General features: G+C 26.4%; 5 protein-coding genes and 1 non-coding gene across 6 annotated transcripts; 2 read left to right on the top strand and 4 right to left on the bottom strand.

Annotated features, from left to right (window-relative positions):
- Positions 1-2,950: 2,950 nt before the first annotated feature.
- LOC128963579 (adipocyte plasma membrane-associated protein-like) lies at positions 2,951-5,738 on the top strand. Its single transcript, XM_054310091.1, has 3 exons — positions 2,951-3,177; positions 3,472-4,139; positions 5,047-5,738. The coding sequence occupies exons 1-3, from the start codon at positions 2,951-2,953 to the stop codon at positions 5,736-5,738; spliced, it is 1,587 nt and encodes a 528-aa protein (XP_054166066.1).
- Positions 5,739-6,249: 511 nt separating this feature from the next.
- Positions 6,250-10,675, bottom strand: LOC128963578 (uncharacterized). The gene is made up of 13 exons (XM_054310090.1): positions 10,277-10,675; positions 9,865-10,183; positions 9,657-9,787; positions 9,466-9,603; positions 9,265-9,406; positions 9,058-9,197; positions 8,891-8,972; positions 7,844-8,076; positions 7,629-7,792; positions 7,106-7,553; positions 6,676-6,831; positions 6,497-6,586; positions 6,250-6,300 (listed from the first exon to the last, which is right to left on the bottom strand). The coding sequence occupies exons 1-13, from the start codon at positions 10,583-10,585 to the stop codon at positions 6,250-6,252; spliced, it is 2,403 nt and encodes an 800-aa protein (XP_054166065.1). The 5' UTR covers positions 10,586-10,675.
- Positions 10,676-11,402: 727 nt separating this feature from the next.
- LOC128963761 (ATPase GET3-like) lies at positions 11,403-12,933 on the top strand. The gene is made up of 4 exons (XM_054310278.1): positions 11,403-11,795; positions 11,878-12,109; positions 12,323-12,436; positions 12,504-12,933. The coding sequence occupies exons 1-4, from the start codon at positions 11,553-11,555 to the stop codon at positions 12,914-12,916; spliced, it is 1,002 nt and encodes a 333-aa protein (XP_054166253.1). The 5' UTR covers positions 11,403-11,552; the 3' UTR covers positions 12,917-12,933.
- A 231-nt stretch (positions 12,934-13,164) lies between these two features.
- Positions 13,165-13,236, bottom strand: Trnag-ucc (transfer RNA glycine (anticodon UCC)). Its single transcript has one exon. It is a non-coding gene; the product is annotated as a tRNA-Gly (tRNA).
- Positions 13,237-14,130: 894 nt separating this feature from the next.
- On the bottom strand, positions 14,131-14,816 carry LOC128963576 (elongation of very long chain fatty acids protein 7-like). Its single transcript, XM_054310089.1, has 2 exons — positions 14,201-14,816; positions 14,131-14,147 (listed from the first exon to the last, which is right to left on the bottom strand). Exons 1-2 carry the CDS (start codon positions 14,814-14,816, stop codon positions 14,131-14,133), a joined length of 633 nt encoding a protein of 210 aa, XP_054166064.1.
- A 1,264-nt stretch (positions 14,817-16,080) lies between these two features.
- Positions 16,081-23,398, bottom strand: LOC128963575 (uncharacterized). The gene is made up of 21 exons (XM_054310088.1): positions 23,315-23,398; positions 23,020-23,238; positions 22,612-22,953; positions 22,288-22,536; positions 21,865-22,221; positions 21,546-21,773; positions 21,139-21,483; positions 20,824-21,075; positions 20,340-20,705; positions 19,813-20,049; positions 19,396-19,746; positions 19,025-19,276; positions 18,602-18,955; positions 18,298-18,543; positions 17,901-18,215; positions 17,578-17,802; positions 17,155-17,505; positions 16,823-17,089; positions 16,507-16,759; positions 16,335-16,414; positions 16,081-16,269 (listed from the first exon to the last, which is right to left on the bottom strand). The coding sequence occupies exons 1-21, from the start codon at positions 23,396-23,398 to the stop codon at positions 16,081-16,083; spliced, it is 5,562 nt and encodes a 1,853-aa protein (XP_054166063.1).
- Positions 23,399-23,562: the final 164 nt, after the last annotated feature.

The raw sequence follows: 23,562 nt of genomic DNA, 5'->3' as shown, positions 1-23,562 counted from the left end.
ACCAAAATTATTTCATTTAAATAAACAATTTATATTTATTAAAATTATATGTTTTTTAGTAATAATTTATAATTTTAAGATAAGGTAAGTAAAAAATTTTTGTTTATTAAATGATTATAAAAGTACTGGTAAGTGCTAACTTTCTGTTTTTCAACTACCGGTAATCAATTTTTACAGTTATTGTAGTTATAATAAGCTAAATTAAAATATCAAAAATTTAACGAAGTTTTGTCATTTTTTGTATATCCAATTTATTGAATTATATATATAATAATTTTTATTATAATAGTTTTAATTTTAACCAAATAATAAAAAATAAAACAATGACTTAAAATATCATAAAGTTATTTATACATTGCAATCTAAATTTATTTTCATTTCAATTGATTTTACATTTATGAAAATTGATTTATATATATTTATAAACATATCTAATATTTCTGCTAAATTAATACAAATAATGTAATATTATAGTAATACCGGTAGTCTAATAGTATTTGTAAGTGAATCTCACGATTAATAACTTAAACGTCATTTCAATTGTTTTGTGTTGTTTACCAAACAAACAATTAATTATATTCAATATTATACTGTATGATGGTTATCAATGTTTGATATGTTTTAAAACATATATTAAAAGATGATTTATTTTAAACTACAATATTTAATATTAGACTATTTTAAAACATTATTTTCTAAAATATTTTAAACAAATGCTTTTATTGAAAATAAATTAATATTTCATTATTTTATTGTTCATATAATTTAAAATTGATTTTTCATAGTTTATTTTTATTATTATTTTATGGTTATATTCTATATTAAAAGTAAATTATAAGTAATTAAATAAAATATTGAATAATTTAAATCTATTGATTGTTAATACTTAACTTTTTAATACAATATCTAATTCAACAACAAAAAGTGTCTATAAGTTTATCGACCGAAACCTAAAAACGTCAAACAAAAACACGATTTATAGTCATGTATTTGTTGTTTAGTATACAATATAATGTAATTATAAAATAAATTAGTGTATCAATGATATTAAAACAATTAAATTGAATATTTTGATATATATTTTAAAAGTAAACTGTTTAAAAATCAAAACATTTATAAAAATGATTGTTTTAAATATAAACAATTGTTTATTAGTATACTTAAAGTTGACTGATATTAATATAAATTTTTAAAGAGAATCTCAATTTCGTAATAATTATACATAAAAAATAAATGTTTAGAAACCATAATTTTTTTTATTTGAAATTATAAAAATACTTTCCCATAATTATATAGTTTTAGTTAACTATGAAATATTTATTAAGCAAACTTGTAAGCAAAGATACTAAATATAATTTAATAAACACTTTGATACAAATTTAATTGAGAAAATAAAACAAAAAATAAGTTATAAAAAATTTAATAAATATGAGAATTTTATCTATATTTTTGAAAATTATTGTAAAAAGTGGGACAATATTTATAATGACAATTAATCGTAAGAATATCAGTGAATATCAGTGAATACAAGTTTGCATTACATCTATGAATGACAATGAAGTAATAGTTGTCGCGAAAGTTAATACAAATGTATTGATTACAGTATAAGTTTGTAGACTTTAATTTTTGAACATTATTTCCGCATACAGTACTCTACTGTATATACAGATAATGTTAACTTAATTTTTAATTTAGATAATATGAATATAATATTTTCAATTTGTTTAAATTATACATTAATAATAAATAAAAGGGCGTGTTTTTGACGGTTTAATTTGCAAAATGTATTTTATTAATATATTTATTTATTGAATGATATCATAAATTTAAATCTATTTAATGACATAATAGAAATAAATATACAATGAATAATATATAATAGTGTTATAGATTTAACAAACTATTATTTATTCAATTTTAAATTATATCATATATATTTATTTATTTGTTTAACTTCCTCGCTTTAATTTTATATTTAATTATGTTTAATAATATGTATTTTAAAATATATTCTGTGAGTAAACATGATTTAATAAATAATAATATTAATATATTAGTCATATGTGTGATTAATTACCTAAAATCAAATATAACACATTAAAATTATATCTATTAGATGTTACATTTATGATAACAATAAGTTTTAATTTATATTGTAATATTATGCAATTCAATTTATTAATATTTATAAATGATATTTAAGTAAAGATAGATAATATATTAATACAGTGCATAATCAAAATAACAAAAAAAAACTGATTTAATCATTTTATTAATATTAGTTTACATATTACCAACAAAATAGATTTTTCAATATATTTAAAATGTATTAATACTGTATACTATGGTGATCATAATTTTGTAATGTATATTATAATAATGAAAATATAGGTTGAGATAAATAAAGCCAATAGTATTTTAGATATGACAGTAATTATTTTAAGATATATTACTTCTATTAATTATGATAATAATTGTAATTAGTTTTTAGACATAACATTTATTATTTTTATATCATTATGAGTTGAAATACTAGTGAAAAAAGTGAAATTTATTTAAAGTCTAACACAAAAGTTTGCTTTCCATACAATAAGATGTGTTATCAATTGGTGACCCCTTTTTGTTAGCTAATTATGGCACTCCGGGTATATTGTGGTCCTATGACAGACCAGTGGTGTGGCTAATGATTAGACATTTTCTTTTTGGTCGATAGCTTACAGTCCTGTTTCAAGTTCACACATAAAATGCTTGACTGACTCCGAAACTGTTTTATTTGTTTGTCGATCACATTCTCATCCACTTCTCGATACCAAATATCACATCTTTTTTATTGTTATCATAATTTTTATTATATTTGTTTTATAACTAATTAAAAATGTTTTCTTATTGTAAATTGTTTTCAATTGTTATAACATTTTTGCTAAATGTTTTGCCATATGATTGTACAGCAATGGACACGCCATACATGGTATCTGAATCCCAATACTTGCCCGCAATTGTTCCGCCAACTCGAGGACTGCCAAAAAAGTACTCTAAGACATCACTGTCATCAGCCATATCTCCTGTTGCGATGCCATACGAGCAGCAGTTGGTATCATATCCATCAATACCTCAAAGTAATTCTTATTCAGATAATACTTATACATCATCGGAGACTACTGAACCCCTGTCATATAGGTATGTATACTCTTCAAACATTTTTAAAACAAAATATAAAGTAAATAATTTTTCTCTATAGTATTATTTTTTACGCTATATTTTACTACTGTATATAAATATTTCAATTTACTTTGTATTGTATATAAAAATAACTGAAATTATATGATTTGAAGAAAAGTGATTATTGATTTATATAAGTATAGTTAAAATTATAATATAAATATTAAATAATTCTTATTTTTATTGATACTACAAATTAAATATTTATACATTTATACAGTATTTAATTATTACATATTTAAATATATATAGGTTTTCACTTCCAAAATCATTTGTTGGTCCATTAGAACCAAACAATTTGCTATCACAGGCCACCCGACTATTTGAGGGCCAAATTCTTGGTCCGACTTCATTAGCAATACATCGCGATTTTATATACGCGGGAACTGCTGGTGGAGGTGTCTTCAGAGGTAATCTCCGCACAGGAAATTCAACACGAATTGCCAAAATAGCCAACGAGTTCTGTGACAACAAACCTTGGGATTCATCGGTTTGTGGCCGACCTCTCGGAGTCCGAGTTGACTCAACAGGAACTCTATATTTTGTTGACGCATACCTTGGATTGCATGTAATTGAATTTGTTGACAATCAGGTCAAATTGAATCGACTTCTATCACTGGAACAAGTAGGTGGCAAATACATGGGTCACTTAGTCATTGATGAAGGCGCTGGTAGTGCAGGAGGACATGTGGTATATGTGACAATTGCCAGTAGTAAACGAGATTTAATGCAGTGGACAGCTATGATCATAGAGCCGGACACCAGTGGCTTTGTGGTCAAGTATGACACGGATACGGGAAACTATGAAATCATTTGGTCTAATCTTTGGTATCCCGCGTCCATTGAGATCACTGACGACCGAATGGGTCTTCTCGTCGCTGAGTTTACCACCAGAAGAGTTCTCAAACATTATATTAAAGGTAATTATGACAATAACTTTTGGCTAAATATTAAATAATTAAAATCTATTTTTAATTTGTATTATATTTCATTTGACATTATTTGTATGCTTTCTATACTCATTGTTTTAAAAATATCATAAATATCTCACTTTTTATTGTTTTATAAGAGTTGATACCTATTTGATTAGTTAGTGTTTTTTAAAGTGAAATTTTATTTTCATAATTATTAATACATAGATTTTAAAACTTTATACGGTATAACTAAAAGTAATCAATACATGTAAAAATGTTCCCACATTTGATTTATACTGTACTAGTAATAGCTGTATTAATCTGTAATTAGTATATTATACTGTAAGTCAAATTTAGTGTATTGTAAAAGTAATTAAGTCTTAAGTTATTTTTAACAATTAATCAAAAAATAAGAGATATATATATATATATATATATATATATATATATATATACAATCAACAGCTTAACAAAGATTATATAATTTCTTTGTTTTACAATAACAAAAAAAAAACATTTTTCAATATAATAACAGGTATTTAGTAATCTTTAATAATTATTATAATTTACTCTTATTATTTAAAATACTGGTTATAGTAAACCACTTCCTAAATAAAACTTTAGTATTATAATATTTTACGAACAATTATATGGTAATAGAAAATGAATGCATTATTTTGTTATCACTTTTTAAAACTGTGGATTTAATTAAATTGCCGAATCTTTCTCTCTCTCTCTCTCTCTCTCTCTCTCTCTCTCTCTCTCTCTCTCTCTCTTTTTCTTTCTTTCTTTCTTTCTCTGAAAAACAAACACAATAACATATTATTACATATATAAATACATAAGTTGTTGTTTAAGTTAGACATTTATGTTTTTCATTAATTAAATTATAAAATATTATATCATATAATAGGCGCTAAAAAGGGAACGACGGAAGTATGGGCTGAGAACCTTCCGGGAGAAGCCGATCATCTGATAAGAAGTCTCGATAAGACACGTGAAACCTATTGGATGCCTATTATCAATGCCAGGAATGAAAGCGCTACTAATTTATTGGATTGGATGAGTGATAAACCATATTTAAGACAAGAGATATTAGAAAAATATAGCAAATTAGGATCCAGTGTTGAGGAAATGGGACAGCAATATAAAAATGAAATGTTAGAAAAGCTAGGATTTACCATAAAGTCTGCCCAACAGTTTTATACACAAAATATACAAAATAATTACGGAATGATTCTTGAATTGGATGCAAATGGAAATATCATCGGATCATTGCATTCACAAAACGGTGTCAACAGTTTTATATCAGAAGCTATCGAAGGCTATAGCGATACTCCCGACGAAAGAGTACTATATATCGGATCATTTGGTTACCCATATATACTTAAATTAGTTGTCAAAAAACCAATATATGATTTACCCGTTTTTAATACATTGAGAGGCGAAGAATCGGCCTATGATTTAGATCCTAAACAAGGAGTTCAATACACGGCTTACACCAAACCGTATACATTTGATGATGAACTCAAGTTTGTCGATATACCAACATTACTCAAGTCGTGGCCAACATTACAGACCACCGAAATTAAAACAAATAATTAATTACTTAATTTGTTGTTGTTTTTTATATCAAAAATTCATATAATAAAGAATATCATATTTTTATAGAAAATTTCTTTATTAATAAGTGGTTATATTCTTATTATAAATGAGATATTCTATAAATACTATAATTGCTTATTTACTAAATACTATTACAATATTTATACTGTATTTACCGGTAATAGTAATTTTAAGTAAAGTAATACATTTCAATCTGTAGTTTTATCTAAACTTATTTAACTTAATTTCCAAAAACATAGTATACTCATTATTATTCATCATTAAAATTGACTAAATAAAAAGTATATTGATAACATTTCAGTGTCAATATTTCAATAAAATAATTTTTTTAAAACAGCAATAAAAATTTATGCTCTATTCTTACAATTTAAATTATAGCTATCATCGTTATAACCAGTTATATATTTAACAGAAAAAATAAATAAAATAAAATATTTTACTAATGATATTTAAATTATAAGATATAAATATGTTATACATTTTAACCAATTCAGTTCATTTCGACTATAATTGAAAAGTAAGTGATTATTCCCGTTAAGATCTATAATATAAAACAAATTAACATAAATATTTCAATTGTTTTTTTTAAAATATCTATAATAAAATACAAAATAGTTTAAATAATAATAATTTTAACTTATATTAAAACTATAAATATTATTAAATATCTGTAAATTGTAAATGTATTTTCTATTATTTAAATAATCGTTAAAAACAACTAAAATTTCAATCATTACACTCGATAGGACTCCTCCCGATACCACAAAACCATCCAATATAGTCATACCAACTGAACTACTGCTAAGTCTTTCAACAAATAATTGGGCCTAAAATTAATATAAAGTTTATACAGTATAAATATAAATACACATTATATTTAATATATTTAATGAATTGTTTAATGAGATGTCAATACCTGATTTTGAACGTTTTCTGGGATAACCATTTTGCCGATACCGTGGACCACATGATACGGTTTGTGGGCCATTGATGTGATCTTTGCTGACGACACTGAAACCAATAGCAATTGCAATCCATTGATAATTATGTAAATGAGAACAACGCCTTTGACCTTATATTAGATCAATAGATTAAGTTTACAAACATTTATAATGATTTTAATGGCTATTTTAGCACAATTATTATATTGTATAATATTTTTTTAAATAAATGTATTAACTTTTTGTTTTATTTTATTCTTTATTTTAAATGATAATTATATGTATACTCACATCAATAGAGTTAATGACATTAAAAATATGATAGAAAAGGTAGCACTCGTGAGAAGCCGTAATTGCAAAGAAAAAAAAGAGATAGTTTTTAAAGTATTGATTTGATGTCATAACCAAATCGCAGGTCAAGTAGTGTTTCTCAAACAGTTTGGACAAAACCCAGGGTTCAGACTGAGGTTTATTTCTTATGCCATATTCAAAATCGTTGTGAACTTCACTGAAACGTATGATTATGGCTCGGGTTAGCAGATAATAGTGACCCAAAGCTATCAGATTTATTGTTGAAGTTATTGCACACCATATAACTAATACTATTGACCATATAGTATATATTAGAGCTGATCTATCAAATGATGAAAAGTTTGTGATACCGCCATAAATGCTGAGCCCAACAATAAAGAGGGCATAACAAGCAATGGCCAGTTTAACCGTTTTAGTGGCCTTATCGGCACACTTAGCAAAGTTGTCGATCACTTTACTCTTAATTTTCGGAGCTCTGAAATAAGTGTTTCTCCAATTTTTCTCAAATTTTGTTATCCATTCTTGTTCTTCGTTATTATTTCTGAAATAAATAGATAACTATAACATAATTAAATGAATACAAAATTTATATTAATATAAGCAATAGTAAACTAACCCAGAAATTAATAAATAAAGAAAGAGAGCCAAAAGTCCCCAACTTATGACAAATAAATTAAAGTAAAGTCGTTTAAAAGCTGTTCCATAAAAATAAGTCAAATCACCGAAATCTAAAAGTAAATCATTTGAAGACTCATCAACCAATAACTGACACATTAGTGTCTTGAAAACGATACCAAACAAGAATAACTTAATTATATAAATGATAAATACTTTTCGGGAACTGTTTCTCACTTTATCGGAAACAACAACTAAATTAACTCCAATTTTATTACCCCAGAGTTCAATCTTTGCCAATTGATCTTTGACTGAATCCATTATTGACCACATCTTGTTGTTGCTGTCTATTTCTTGATCTACAGTCAAGTAATTGTTTTCAATATTATTATTATTAGTGTTTGGATTATCTTTTGTTATTTCCAAAGACGATACTCTGGACATCTTTTCTTTCCGATTATTCAATTATTATAACAAATATGACTTTAATATACTTTACATATAATGTTATACTTTCATATAAACTTAGTTTTAAAATTGTTATAATATATTAAATTGTCAAAAGAAAAAATATATTCTAACCATTTAATGTACATTTGATATTAATATTTATATTATGTTTAATATGTATAATACAGTATAATGTAATATCATTAAATAATGTTGTCATTAATATATAATGTATTGAAATAAATAAAAGCAATAAAAATAATGTGATGTTGTTTATTTCGATAATTTTGCTTTTTATAATAAATAAAATTATATTATGGTAAATAAAAATTAAATTAATATTTTTAAAACAATAAAAAACAAGTTATTCTAGATAACTTCGTATTATTATTATAATGATTTTAATATTGATATTTAAGTAAAAATATATTTATATGCTGATTATATTCAAAAATTAGTTATATTAAATTACTGTTTTAAGTAAACAATTTATATTAATAATAATTTAAATTGATCTTTCGTAATTTTATTGAAGTTTTACAGAATTATTTTAAATATAACTTTATGTATACACAGTAGTTATTTTTATGTTTATTAAGCTCTTTAATTTTGACTTTTATAACAAAAATATCTAAAATTTTAAAAATTAATAAATTTAGTAAAATAAAATAACATTCTAATATTTCTACAATAGTTTATAAAAATAAAAATTTTGAGAATATTAAAAACAAATACATTTTACATATTTTATATAAGCGATAATTAAGAATCAATTATTATTTTTGCAAAAATATAGCTTAATTTATAGTTTACTTTGAATATATGTTGACTGAAAAATCTTAAAAAGTTTTGGGGCTAAAGTGATGTCTCCTTTAATACGATTAGATGTCATCGCCTATTAATAATAATTAATTATATATTTATCAAATCATATGTATTTTTTATTAATTATAATTAAATTTATTTAAAAAAGCAAAAACCTTTTCAATATTTAACATATTGAGTGCCATTAAAGCAAAATCAATGTCTTCTATAGTAATTAATGGCTCAAACTTTGAGTCGGAATCAATGGTCAATCGACTAAATACACCACAAGTTTTGTCTGAAGAGAAATCCAGTTCTGAAAAAATAATTAATTTAATTAATAAAATTTTCAAGTTTTCAAATTTACTAAATTTATTTTATACTCCATTTGGACACTAATTTAGAGTCTTTAGTAATATTGAAATAATAATTTCCTTCAACTTCTTTACACAGCTGTGAATATTTGACAAACCGTTGGATTAATCGAAATATAATTATCTCACTCTTTAATCCGGATATCAAATCCTATTTTATAAAATATTTTAGTTATAAAAGTTAGACACACTTTTCATTTTTTTACTTACATTACTAAACAAAATCTTTTCAATATATGGCACTTCTGGTGCTCTTTTCTTATTAAAAGCCGCGTCAATCCAAACGGTAAACAACTTATAAATGGCGAGTATTTGTCCCTTTACTCTCATCTTTCCCATCATAAATGCCTTTAATTAAAATAATATTTTATATATTTTATTAAAACTTTTTATTTGAATACCTTTTGTGGATTTAACTTATTGACCATCATTTTAGCAAAATCTTCGTCAGCCATTGAAAGGATGCAAACGGGTTTGCCTTTAGGAGCACCGGGATATACATTTTGTCCCAATGGTTGTGTAAAATCGATTGCTTTAAATATATTGATTAAACAATTGAAAAAAATATATAATTAAAATATTTTACAAAATATATTTATGAATACATACTCCAAACAGATTTGATATCATCCTTATTGATGTCAAACTGCATTATTCCCGACAATTGTTTAACGATATCTTTTTCTTCGTGCATACGATTCTTCAATGTATGAAATATTACATCGCTTTTAAATCCATTGCAATTGAAAGAGTCGAGTAGACTATGATTTTCGTTAGCAATAACCATATCATCAGATTTGGTCTCATCTTTAGATTTCATAATAAACTTAAAATCTTTGTTACAATTGTCTGATTCGACCCAAAACTGTTGAAACTTTTCTAACGCCACTCTCGTGCCTTTGAGAGACAGTTTTCTCTCAACAAATAACTATTAATTAATTATTAATTTTTAATTCAAATAATTGTTATTAAATTAAATTACGTATTATTATAAACATAAAAAATAAATATATGTATAAACCTTTCGTAAATAATTTTTATTGATCAGAATATTAGCTAAATCGCTGTCCGTTAGACCTATACTACACTTGACATCACTTTTAGATCCTTTATAATAATTACCGGAACCAGTGGTTAAGTCAAGAGTCCACGGCTTGACAGAGTTGGGACCAAACTTGATATTTATCTGATAAATAACATTAATCTTTTTGGCCAAATCTGGTCTACGTTTAAGACTACGATTGATCCACACTTCAAATGACCGCTCAATGTCTATATCTTCTGTTGAATTGATTACTTGAGACACACTTTGTTGTAGTGATGAAGTCATGACTATTCAAATAAAATTCAACTAAAACTAACTTTTCAATTGAAGAGACTATTTATGAATAAAAAATAATAAAATTAACAAAAAAAAACTTTTTTTTTAATGTGAAAGTTGAGGAAACATTGGTCTATGAGTTTAGACATAACTTTTCTAATCTCATAAATCACTAAAAACTGTTAACTTTTAATACATTTGAATTCAATGCTATTATTAATGTGTGCCGTATTTAAGGGAATTTTCTCAACTCTATTAACATTATATTATAATTTATAATAATAATAATAATAATAATAATAATAATTTCATTGTAAATATGATGAAAACAAATAATAATAATATGATTGCAATAGACTGTAATAAATATATGTATTTTATTAGTGCTCTATTAGTTAATTAGTTTACATAATATTTGTTATTTAGTTTGTAATAATACATTGATTGTCATCAAGAGTTGTGTCCCAATAGTAGTCAAACAATAGTCTAAACAATATTTAGAAAATACATTCAAATTGAAGGACACAATCAATGTATGTCTTATACAATGTAATCATAAGTTATAAGTATTTGTCTCTAATTTAAAACTTCGGGAAATTTCTCGACAAAATTTTCCTTAATTTTTTGGTTACCATAGAAACAAAACACATTTTTTATTTGTAACATACAGTTGGAACCATTTATTGACAATTAATTTATAGTTAATATTAATTTTTTAAATATCAATAAAAATTAATTTAATTTAAACAAAACAATTAATGTTTGAATTGATTTAATTATTGAATTTTTATTAATTTGATTGATTTAATAGTAAAGTAATAAAAAGTAATTAAAAAGAGTGTAAACGTGTATAAAGTGTATGTAATTAGTGTCACATTTGGTTGTCATCACTAATATTGTCTGAAGTGATGAAATCAAGTATTTGATGAACCATTTGATTAACTATTTGAAGGATCAGATCCAGTGATAGACCAAAATGTCAGGAGAAGACACATCAATGTTGGAACCATTAGACTCGTCGTTGCAAAACATTATCGACCAGAAGAGTCTTCGTTGGGTTTTTGTTGGCGGCAAAGGAGGCGTCGGGAAGACGACGTGTAGCTCTTCACTGGCCATCCAATTGTCGTACACTCGGGACTCGGTGTTGATTATCAGTACAGATCCGGCACATAATATCAGCGATGCTTTTGACCAGAAGTTCTCCAAAGTGCCCACACCTGTAGGCATAACCATTGAATTTAATTGAATAATATTGATGACAGAGCTGACCACCAAATATGATATATGATTGTCATTATTAGGTAAAGGGTTTCAACAACTTGTATGCCATGGAGATCGACCCCAACTTAGGAACGGGTGAATTGCCTGACGAGTTCTTCGCTGAGTCGGATCCCATGAGAATGAGTCGATCAGTAATGCAGGAACTGTTGGGTGCATTTCCCGGCATCGATGAGGCCGTCAGTTACGCGGAAGTCATGAAATTAGTGCGATCTATGAATTTCGATGTCGTTGTCTTTGATACGGCACCGACAGGTCTTACAACTTATTTTACTTAAAACTCAATTTATATCATAATTATTATATTTTTTTTGGGATTTAAATTTTAATTATTTTCTCTTTATCTTAATTTATATGTTTTATTATATAATTAATGCAATGATTTCAAAACAACATAATATTTTTATGTGAAAAACAGGACAATTAAGTGTTGTTTATATTTAAACTTTACTTTTGTTTGATAATCAGGTCATACGCTTCGGTTGTTGTCATTTCCCGCAGTCGTTGAAAAAGGTTTGGGAAAATTGTTACGGATTAAGAACCAATTGGGACCTATGGTTACTAATGTCGCCTCAATGTTGGGTTAGTTATTATCTAATGACTTGAAGGACACATTAAAATAAGATTTTGATTTTGTTATAACTTTAAGGTTTGACTGATATGAATGCCGATGTAATGAACAATAAGATTGAAGAGATTTTGCCAATTATTAAGACAGTGAACGAACAGTTTCGGGATCCAAACCAATGCACATTTGTCTGCGTCTGTATCGCAGAGTTTCTATCTTTATATGAAACCGAAAGACTGGTTCAGGAGCTAACCCGAGCCAATATCGACACTCATAATATTATTATCAATCAGCTATTAATGCCGAAAAATGGTGAAACCGGTTGCTCTATGTGTAAGGCAAGGATTAAATTGCAAAACAAGTATTTGGATCAAATCAATGATCTTTATGAAGACTTCCATTTAACTAAACTTCCACTTCTAGAGGAAGAGGTTAGAGGTGTGGATAAAGTAAAGACATTCAGCAAAAATCTGATCCAACCCTATAAGCCATAACTAAATATTTATTACTACTGTAGTTATGATTGTATTTTAAAAATTTATATTTAAAATAAGGTTTTATTAATTTTATTTTAATATTTATATCTCAATTTATTTACAGTAAAGTTATTTAAAAATGATTTCTATAATATTTAAATTATTTTTAAAATAAAATTTTGCAAATTAAAAAATTCATTTTTATTTATTAAATTTCATTAATTAAAAATATGAAAAATGAAATTATTTTTAGTTAAAAAAATTAATGCGTCAGCCGGGAGTCGAACCCGGGTCAACTGCTTGGAAGGCAGCTATGCTAACCGTTATACCACTGACGCGCACTTACTATACATTATATATGAATTTCTATAATAGATTTTTATAAAATGCTAACAAACTATTTGATTATTTATTTTAACAGTAAATTATAATTTATAATAAACTATTGTACTAAAGTAATGTAATACAAATTTTATTGTATTATACAATATACTATGCAATATACTGTATATATAGTATGTATTATATACTCTATATTATATCGTTATGATTGTCGGTAGACATCAATATTGAAGAATTAATTATTTAAATCAAATCTAGAGTATTAATACAATATTTAGTAAATTATATAATATATGTATTATAAATGCAATGAAGTATACATTGATTATACTGTAATTAGGAAAGAGTTATGAAATTTTAAATTTTGTTTTATTAATATTCATTTTGACAATAATATATAAGTACTAAAATGCTTATATTTATAACAAACCATAAATTAAAAAATACAATTTATAATGAAAAAATAATATCAACAATTTTATAATGAAATAATAACATAAAAATGATTGTTTTTAATAATTTTAATAAATTTTATAACAATTATTAAAAAATAAATAAATTTATAAAATATACTTGAATAACTGTATATACTATTATATATATATATATAGTAATTATTTTTAATAACAATACTATTATCCAATTTAAAACTATATAGTTTACGATATAATTACAAAATTTAGTTTAATTTAATTATATATATATATATATCAAAGATGTAGTCAAATATAATATAAGTTTAAATATAATATGTAATAAAACTATATTATATTTATAGTAACAGTTATTCTACATTATAATTTCAAATATAAATTTAATTATAAATGGAAAAAATTAATATTATAAACAAATATTATTAACTAAATTTAAATTAATTATTTTTGATTTTATCATTTATATGATAAGTCTTTTTATAGAATTGATAGAATTGATAGAAAAAGATGGGATTTTGCGCGAAACCAAACCAGAAGAGTCCGGGAGGAAAGCCTGTCTGTAGGAAAGCCATGACCACACCGTAGCAAAAACAGGTCCCAAACTGGACTAATTGTAATTGAGTTACGTATCGCTTCCACCACAAGTACTTCCGCACATGCGGTCCAAATGCCGCCAAAGCGTAATATAAATACATAATTGTATGAATAAATGTATTAAAAATGAGAAATAATCCGATGACTGGAGCTTGAGGTGCGAGCTTTAAACACATCCATCCTATTAATGGCACTAATGTGTGGTGATATAAGTGAAGAAATGTTATTTGATTATACTTTTTACGCAACACAAAGAATATAGTGTCGAATAAGTCAAGAAATCGCGTCAAATAACACAGAAACCCCACATGTATTTCATTTAATGTATTATCCGAGTAATCATTTCTATCGGGAAATTTAAAGTTAAGGAAACGCTGTCCATAATCACATCGACCGACAATTTCATAAAAGAAATACATATTGAAGACAACCATAAATAAGTTATAGACGAGCATTGGTTCCCGTAATACAAATGCCGGTCTATTCTTCATAAGTTGTGGTCCAATCTTCTTAACAAACAATAAATATGAGATGAGTATAGTAATCATTAGTTCGGGACCACCCGTCACCAATGGATAGTGTCGGGTACGTGGATCCCCCACATCGATCCAATACTGCCGACTATAATATATAATAGTTGAACCAAATTTATGGACACTATTTAATATTGTTGACATTATTATGGCGTAAACTATTTAACATATAAATTAATACTTATATAAATTATATTATATAAATAATGAACTATTAAATTAAATATATTGCAAAATTTGAAAACTTTGAAAACTTTTTTCAAAACTAATACTTGATAATGAAGTTCATTGCCTTCAAATGGCATACTATTTATGTAAATGCCATTCAATTATAGTCACTGATTGAGACCAGTATTGGAGAGGAAAAGATGTAAATAAACTAAAAGAAGACTTTTGAAGATTTTGTGGTTCATTGTTAGTGATTGTAGTGATTGACCCATTGAGCTATTAATTGTTGCGCATGAGTTGCCAATTCATCTCTTTAAGACAAGTGTTATACAAAAAACTTGTTTTTCAAATCAATTGTTTTTCAAAGCAAAATTGATGCCGATTTTGATGTTCATTATATTGTATTGCGTCTACAAGTCTCTCTCACTGATGACTATATATGCTTACAACGATTAAAGATTTTGACCCATTTTAGCAAATGATATATTTTTTTGCTAAAATATTTTTATAATCATGTAATATACAATATACAGTATGTATTATATATGTATTAGTATTATATAGGTATCTACAAATATCAATAACATAATGCTGTTATATTTGTCAAAATATTATTTGTTAAATATTATGAAAAAGTAAATAATTTTGTCGAAGTTATAGTTGTAATACTTTTATAAAAGAATTTATATTTTTAAGTCATAGTTTTTTAAAAATTATAAATAGGTTTTTAAGACACAAAATTTTATTCAAACATTATTAGTTTGATGTAAAAATACCAAAAAATAAATATCTAATAAATAAATGAAAACCTGTTGAATGAGATATGATCTGCTATTAGACTATGTTATCACAGTTTTGTTGAGTTATTGCTATTTCATTGTCAGATTGATTCATAAATTTACAGTATATTGAGTAAAAATAGTAAGTCTTATATAATAATATAATTTATTAAAAAAGTTTATTGCACTTTTATGTTATTATAAACAATTCATCCATAAATTTAGTTATAATTAATTATTTAAAAATATTTTTATAGAAATTTTAATTATGTTAAAATAGTTTTAGTAATTTTTTACATTATGATTTAATGATTTCCAAAATCATTTAAAATTTAAGTGCTTATCATGACAAACAAAAATAGTGACATAATTATAATAAAGCAATTGGCCATGGTCACACTAATAGCACTGTCTGTTGTGGTTGGAACTGGTGGTGTAGTAATACTAATAGGTGTTGTAGATGGTGGTGGTGGTGGTGGTGGTGGGGGAGTAGGTTTGGTACATCTATCTGGTAAAATACCCTATAAATAAATTATTAGCTAAATTATAGTGACATTATATAATTATTTTAAATTAATTAATTTACCGAATAACTGGAGCAAACCGTATCTAACAGATTAGTTACAGCATTGTTACTGTTGTCGCCCTTAACAGTGATCCACGGATCTGTAATTATTGGGTTATTAATAAATTATTTGGTTAACTATTAAAGTTAATTTAAATATAATTTGATAATTATTATTATAGATTTATCATACATTTAGTTGGATTGATTCTAGTGTTTCTGTCTCTCATTTTAAGATAAGCATAAATATCTGCCGGTTTGTTGCCCCGAGCACAGGACAATATGGTAGGCCAGGGATCGATTCCCAATATAATATTTGCACATTGATTGCCGACTTCACCCGGATTTGTTTTCCATAGATCTCCTTTACTGAAGAAACATATGATAAACTCAGTTATGCGTTGCAATCCTTTTGGTTGATTCTCGTGTCGGTCTATAATACAAGCCTTTGATTTTGAGATAAATATATTATTTCAAAAAAAATCTGAAATTATTTTTTTTATGTTTACTTGAATTCTGTTGGCAAAGCATTCATTATGAGTGTTACAGATAAAAGGATTTTCATTATCCGCCTCATTATAAATGGTTTGACCCCAAGGTATAAATACTGTGCTCACGATCTGCTCTAATGATTTGATGCGAGTGGGCGTTGAGTCGGTATAAAATTGTGTCAATTGGTTGACCACCCATTCTCTGATCGCATCGTTACTTGAATAATAAACGCCGAGATCTACCTGATCTCTACCCAGTGATGAACATACAGCCGGTCGTGCAAACTATTTAATATTTGATAAAAATAAAGTTATAACAATTACTATAATTAATTAATATGTTTAGTTACAGGATATGAATCGCATATAACATGAATTAAACTGGTTTCAGCCTCGATTGTATATTTATTGTTAATGGTAACCCAGGGCACTTTGGTTAATGGTGGGTCTAGTTTTGCCGTTTTTGTAGCTAATTGTTCATAATATTTACTACCATCCGGTCCATTAGCACAGGGATCTATCAAACTTGTCCAGTAATCACCAATCTTTTCCTGAACACAATTCTGTCCATCATTTACAGGATTGTCACTGTTTTTATCAAAAGTACAGTTCAAGAATTCCAGAGTTCGATATCTACTGTCCTCTAAGTCTAACTCATTGCTATGATTTTGTTTCTCATAGAAATTATGAAAAACACATGCCTTTTAAATAGAAATTAACAATATATTCAATTAATGATTATTGAAATTACATTAAAAATAATTTATTATTACATGAACTTTGTTGGCTTTGCACTGAACCTCTTGACTGCATTTGAGTTCACTTCCAACTCGTTCTGTGAGACCAAATGGCAGAAATTCAATGAAAGCCAATTCATTGACATATTGTAGATATTCTTTGAGCTGATTGTTGAAAAAATCAGCAACAGATGTGTCCAATGTTTGATAGTTAATGGCAACCGATAGTAATTCTGGTATACATACGGAAGGTTTGTCAGACTATTTAATTATATAACGAAAATATTAGTATTATATAAAATCATTCAAAATAAAAAAAAATCAGTAATTAATATTGAAATTATGGAGTTATGATATACCGGATAATAGATATCACATATTTCTTGTATCAAATTTTCTTCCGCATCCATATTATGTTCTCCTTCTATCAGAATCCATGGCACGTGAGTTAACTTTGGATTCAATGATAAGACTTTGTCGGCTAACTCTGCAAGAAGTTGATTGCCTTTATTTCGGGCACAGATATCAATGTCCATCCATTGATCAGTAAAATATCGATTGGCACAGTCTTGAGTCACTTTCGGTACATTATTCATATTATCACCAAAAGTACAAACCAAGAAATTTAATGTTTCTATCGGTTTGATTTGCAAAAATAAATTCATAACACAGGCCTACAATGACAACGATTTAACGATAATTTTATAAAAAAAATAAGTTATACTTAAAAAACAATAATTAATTAATTATAATCACATGATGTTTATATGTATGGCAATCATCATTTCCCGGGCATTGAAACGTGTTGTCATCATTTTTGACAGCTGTGCCAAAGGGAATAATATCCAAAACTGCCAATTCATCCAAATGTGTCTTCAAGTGATCAAATTGTGTGAAAATAAAATTTTTCAAATTTGAATTCAATGGTTCGTAATGTAATTGTATGTTTATCTTAGTTATTGGTGGTATCGGTGCATCACAAGCCCAGGGTTTCACATTTCCCTTTAAGTTAACAAATTAGTTATTAATTAATTTCAATAATATATTTATTTATTTATACTTCAAATGTATCGCAAACAGATCGAGTCAAATGTATTTCCGATGCCTTACTGTGCTTTCCATTGACAATAAYCCAAGGAGTATACCTAAGTGGAGGCGACAGTGCGGACACTCTGTTTGCWAGTTTAGCAAAGACAGAGTCAGCCTCTTCAACGCATTTAACTATTTTATGCCAACTATTTGCAGCAAAATTATTGTCGACACATGTTTTTGATGCCTTAAATGAATCCATTGGCCAATACTGACTGTTAAAATAACAATTGATAAACTCTAATGTTTGTAACTTTCCATCATAAGCCAAATTATCACTAATGGGATCGTCGTCATTGTGCCAAAACAGCTCATATATACATGCCTTGTATTAAACAAAACAACAAATTTTAATAATATTTATTAAAAAATAAAAAAATTATATATGAATTACATGTATTTTATTGCCATTACATTCTTGATTACCATTGGGACAAATGAATGTGTAATTATCATCTTTTCCTTTATAAACCTCTGTTCGTCCAAATGGTATAATTTCTAATTCAAATATCTCCTCAATATCTCTATACGATGGATACAATTCATTGACGACAAAGTTTTTAACCGCCAAATCTCCAGTTTGGTAATGAAAGTCAATTTTGACTTTTTCTGGTCTCGGAGTTTCACATGACTCGGGTATATCACCCTAAATCAGTTGACATTATTTAAATTTAATAAGTATTAATACTGATATATAAATTTATATTTCATTATAATTGAAATAAGTATATCATTAGATAAATAATAAATATAAAATAAAATTACCAAAACTTTAGAGCAAATCAATTGATGAAGTTGTGTCTGAGCGGTAGGACTGCGCTCACCATTAATGATAATCCAAGGCGTGTGTTGTAACGGATCCTTTAAGTTCTTTGTTTTGGTTTCCATTGCTTTCATTATTTGGTCGCCTTCTTCACTTAGAGCACAGGTATATATATCATTCCAGACGTCTCCTATAAAGTATTTGTCAGCACATTCTTTAGCTACAATTGCAATCTCTTGATTGTCCACATTCTTGAACATACAATGAATAAGCAAAAGTGTTTGATTCTTGCCATCGTATTCAGTGGACTCTGGGTTCTCATCTGAGTGCAAGAATCGACTGATCGCACAGCCCTACAACACATATTTGAAAATAAAACTATAAATATTTTACTTAAAGTTCTAATTTAAAATTTTTACCTGAATTTTGTTACCCAAACACTGTTGAGGACCACCGAGACAATCAAAAACAGTATTTCCACTTTCATCTACACTCGAATTGGTTCTTCCGTATGGAATCAGATGCAAAGTAAACGATTCCCGAATGTCTTCAAAAGTGTACCGCAATTGTTGTAAAAAGAATTTCCTGGTTTGAGGGTTAAGTGTCTCGTAATATATCTCAATCATAACTGATTCACATTCCAATGGTTTTTCTCCCTATTATTACAATCAATGAAATACAGTATTCATATATTCATAAACTAAATATTGGTAATTATATAATATTATACAATTTATATTATAGTTAATTAATATGTTTTAACTTAATATATATCATATAACAAAATCGTAATTATTCTAACTACAAATTCAGATGTCGTATAAATTATACAAATAAATTACCCAGTATAAAATATTTTTAAATTAAGATAATAAATATTTTTGTTGTGATAAATACTTTTAAAATTGCAAAAAATTAATATTTTGTTTAGTGGTTTTATATTCACCTTATATTCAGCGCAAACAGTTTGTAGTAAATCGTTGGCTGTTCTCAAACTATGTTTGCCATTAAGTGTAACGTAAGGAATGGGTTGTAGTGTCTGAACACCCAATTTGTCTTTAATCTGTTGTGTCTTTTGCTGAACTTTCATATATTTAGTGTCACCCAAAGCCATATTGAGCTCAATATTAATCTCTGTCCACATATCAAGTGGCAGATAATTATCGGCACAGAATTCGCCGACTTTAATATAGTTATCACTTTTCCACTCCGGATGACTAAATACACACTTCAAAAAATTTACAGTTCTTATACTGCCATCAATTTGATCGCCATTATAATCACTTAACCAATAGAGATCTTCAACAATAGCCTATCAAATTGTATATATATATATATATATATATATATATATATATATATATATATATATATATATATAATGTTAGTATTAATAAACATTAATATTTATTTAAACAATTGAAACAAACTTGAATTTTATTAGCCATACAAGCAGATTGTCTTGTGGCACATTTACCATCAAATTGAATGCCATCTTTTACATTGCCATTGGGAACTATTTCAATGTTAACCATTTCTTCAATATGTTTAAAATTTGGTCCAAATTGTTTAGTAAAAAATGTTTTGGATAATAGACTCATTGACTCATAATAGACGGATATATTAATTTTAGACGCTTTTCCTACATCACAAAGATCTGGTCTATGGACTACATCTTCATCCTTAAGACACATAATATTGATTAATAATTTTTAACAAAAAATATTTTATTTATTAAAACATACGAAGTGTTCGCACAGCACTTTCAAGAGATCTTGTTTGGCGTCATCTCTCTTAACATTATTGATAGTAATGACGGGAAGAGTTAGTTGAGTGATGGCTAATCCAGAATTTTGAGTTTCGTTAATAAACTTCATTAGTATATCATTTCCTCTATTAATGACGCAATCATTTATGTTAGGTCTAGGATTCACTTGAATGGTTGTCTCAGAGCACTGTTCGCCAGCAGTTAAGACTGGAACGGCCTGTTTGTTCTTTGCGAAACAATAGATAAAATCCATGACCTCTTGTCTCATAGGATGATCCAAATCCGACTCATTATTTATCCAATAGTCATCAATAATACAGGCCTTTCAGATCATTTGAGATCATTGAGAATATTTAGCATTTAATATAATTATTAAAAAAATACCTGAATTTTATTGCCATTGCATTGTGATATACCGTAAGTACAGTTTAGATCGTGAGGTGGTTTTATTTTGGTAGTACCGGACGGTATTAGTTTCAAATTAATTAAATTTTGAAACACATTGAATGTAGGTTTTAATTGTTCAATTAAAAATCTTCTAGACTTATGATGAAGTGACTCATAATAAACAACTACATCAAGTCGGGTGCAAACCGCCGGCTTTTTAATGGACTATTTAATAAATGCAATTTAAATATAAATTAACTATTTTTTAAAAAAATATTACACAATCAAAACCAGTAAAATAGTAATTAAAACTTACATTATAATTAGTGCAGATTTGTTGAACAAAATCATTAACCGATTGAATGTTTTTTTCTCCATTAATAGTAGCCATCGGAATGCGGGGTAAACTATCATTTGGTTTATCTTTTAAAATGTTTGTCTTATTTTTCATTGTTTCATAGGCTTTATCGCCGTCGGGTCCCAAAGCTCTCTGCAAAAGTTGAGTCCACGTATTGATTGGCAAATAATTTTTAGCGCACTGTTCGCCGGATATGTATATGTTTTGCCACTGTTTGTTGGTTTGCATACAATCTATAAAATTTATGGCACGAATAGCGCCATCAATTTCTTGACCATTTGGAGGATCAATCAAATAATCAGTGATTACAAGAGCCTATAAAATAAATTAATTGTTTAAGTTTTATATAAAGTTTTATGTATTATTTATATTAAATTATACATGAATTTTATTGGCAACGCATTGATTCTTTGAATCACAGCTATACTTATTATCAGTCGATTCATTGTATTTAGTGTTTCCGTACGGAACCAAATCAATGTCTACAATATCTTCAAGTATGTGATAATATGGTTGCAATTGATGATCAAAATAATTGCGAGCATTGATATTGAGTGTCTCATAATATAAAACAAACTGAATTTTGGGTACTTTAGGAACTTCACAAACTTTAGGTTTAGGTTTTTCTAACTTAAATATATTATAAAAATTAATTACATTTTCTTTATATTTAGCACAACTTAATTTACAATACTATACACTTACTGATGGTTCATATGCACTGCAAATGGCTTTAACTAAATCTGATGTATATTCAGATTTAATTTCATTTCCAATTTGAACGGCCAAACCATTTATTAATTGATTAACAATTTTATCAGTTTTTTCTTTGTTTTGGTTAAAATATAGTTTATAGTCTTTATTAATAATGCATTGATTGATAGAAATCCATTTATCGTTAAGATTTTGATTGACACAATTTGTGGACAACTCTTCAATTTTAAGCATTTCTCTATTCTTGAACATACAGTACACGAGTTTAGCCAAACCTTTACGCTTTTCATCCGAAAGATCTTCTTCATTGATTACAATTCCAATGGCACATGACTTGTGATATATATATAAGTTTTTAATATATTAATTATTTTATAATTATTTTTATAAAAACAATACTTGAACTTTGTTTGCCAAACATTGTTTTTCTCCAAAATGACATTTAAAGTCATCGCCATCTTTAATAGTGTTGCCGTACGGAACTAACTCGAGATCGACTATTGGCCACAAATCATTAAAAACTGGCCAAAACTCTTCAATAAAAAATTTACGATTCACTCGATTTAAGTTATCGTAAAATATAGTGACTTTAACTTTATCTCCGACAGCCTTTTCATTCTTTTGATTTACATTTAGTTATTAAATCACATTTGAATATATAATTTATATATAATTTTATTCAGAAAAAACTTACATTTTGTTTGTTTTGCACAACTAATTCACCAAAAGAATTAGCAATTAGTAATAAATTAATTATAACTATAAATAACTGATTCATTACTTAATAAGAATTTATTTTTTAACCAAATGAGACATCAAATATAATAAAATAATATTTATAAATATTAATACTTTAAAACTAATTTTTTAAAAACATTAATAACTAATATGTTCTCTGATTATTTCATAATAGAATATTTCCAGTACTCTAGAAATATAGAG

Source organism: Oppia nitens, unplaced genomic scaffold (genome assembly GCF_028296485.1).
Source record: "Oppia nitens isolate AA-2021 unplaced genomic scaffold, nextdenovo-longstitch-racon4-pilon3 scaffold7_pilon_pilon_pilon, whole genome shotgun sequence".
NCBI classification, from domain to species: domain Eukaryota; kingdom Metazoa; phylum Arthropoda; class Arachnida; order Sarcoptiformes; family Oppiidae; genus Oppia; species Oppia nitens.
This window is presented reverse-complemented; position numbering and strand designations above follow the sequence as displayed.

Excerpts from the sequence above, each read along its gene's own strand:
- LOC128963761 (XM_054310278.1), top strand. The coding sequence starts at position 11,553 with ATGTCAGGAGAAGACACATCAATGTTGGAACCATTAGACTCGTCGTTG. Across the intron at positions 12,110-12,322 it reads CTTTGATACGGCACCGACAG|GTCATACGCTTCGGTTGTTG; the intron begins GTCTTACAACTT and ends TTTGATAATCAG. Across the intron at positions 12,437-12,503 it reads TAATGTCGCCTCAATGTTGG|GTTTGACTGATATGAATGCC; the intron begins GTTAGTTATTAT and ends TATAACTTTAAG.
- LOC128963579 (XM_054310091.1), top strand. The coding sequence starts at position 2,951 with ATGGACACGCCATACATGGTATCTGAATCCCAATACTTGCCCGCAATT. Across the intron at positions 3,178-3,471 it reads ACTGAACCCCTGTCATATAG|GTTTTCACTTCCAAAATCAT; the intron begins GTATGTATACTC and ends AAATATATATAG. Across the intron at positions 4,140-5,046 it reads TCTCAAACATTATATTAAAG|GCGCTAAAAAGGGAACGACG; the intron begins GTAATTATGACA and ends ATCATATAATAG.
- LOC128963576 (XM_054310089.1), bottom strand. The coding sequence starts at position 14,816 with ATGATTACTATACTCATCTCATATTTATTGTTTGTTAAGAAGATTGGA.
- LOC128963578 (XM_054310090.1), bottom strand. The coding sequence starts at position 10,585 with ATGACTTCATCACTACAACAAAGTGTGTCTCAAGTAATCAATTCAACA. Across the intron at positions 10,184-10,276 it reads ATAAAAATTATTTACGAAAG|TTATTTGTTGAGAGAAAACT; the intron begins GTTTATACATAT and ends ATTAATTAATAG. Across the intron at positions 9,604-9,656 it reads ATAAGTTAAATCCACAAAAG|GCATTTATGATGGGAAAGAT; the intron begins GTATTCAAATAA and ends TTTTAATTAAAG.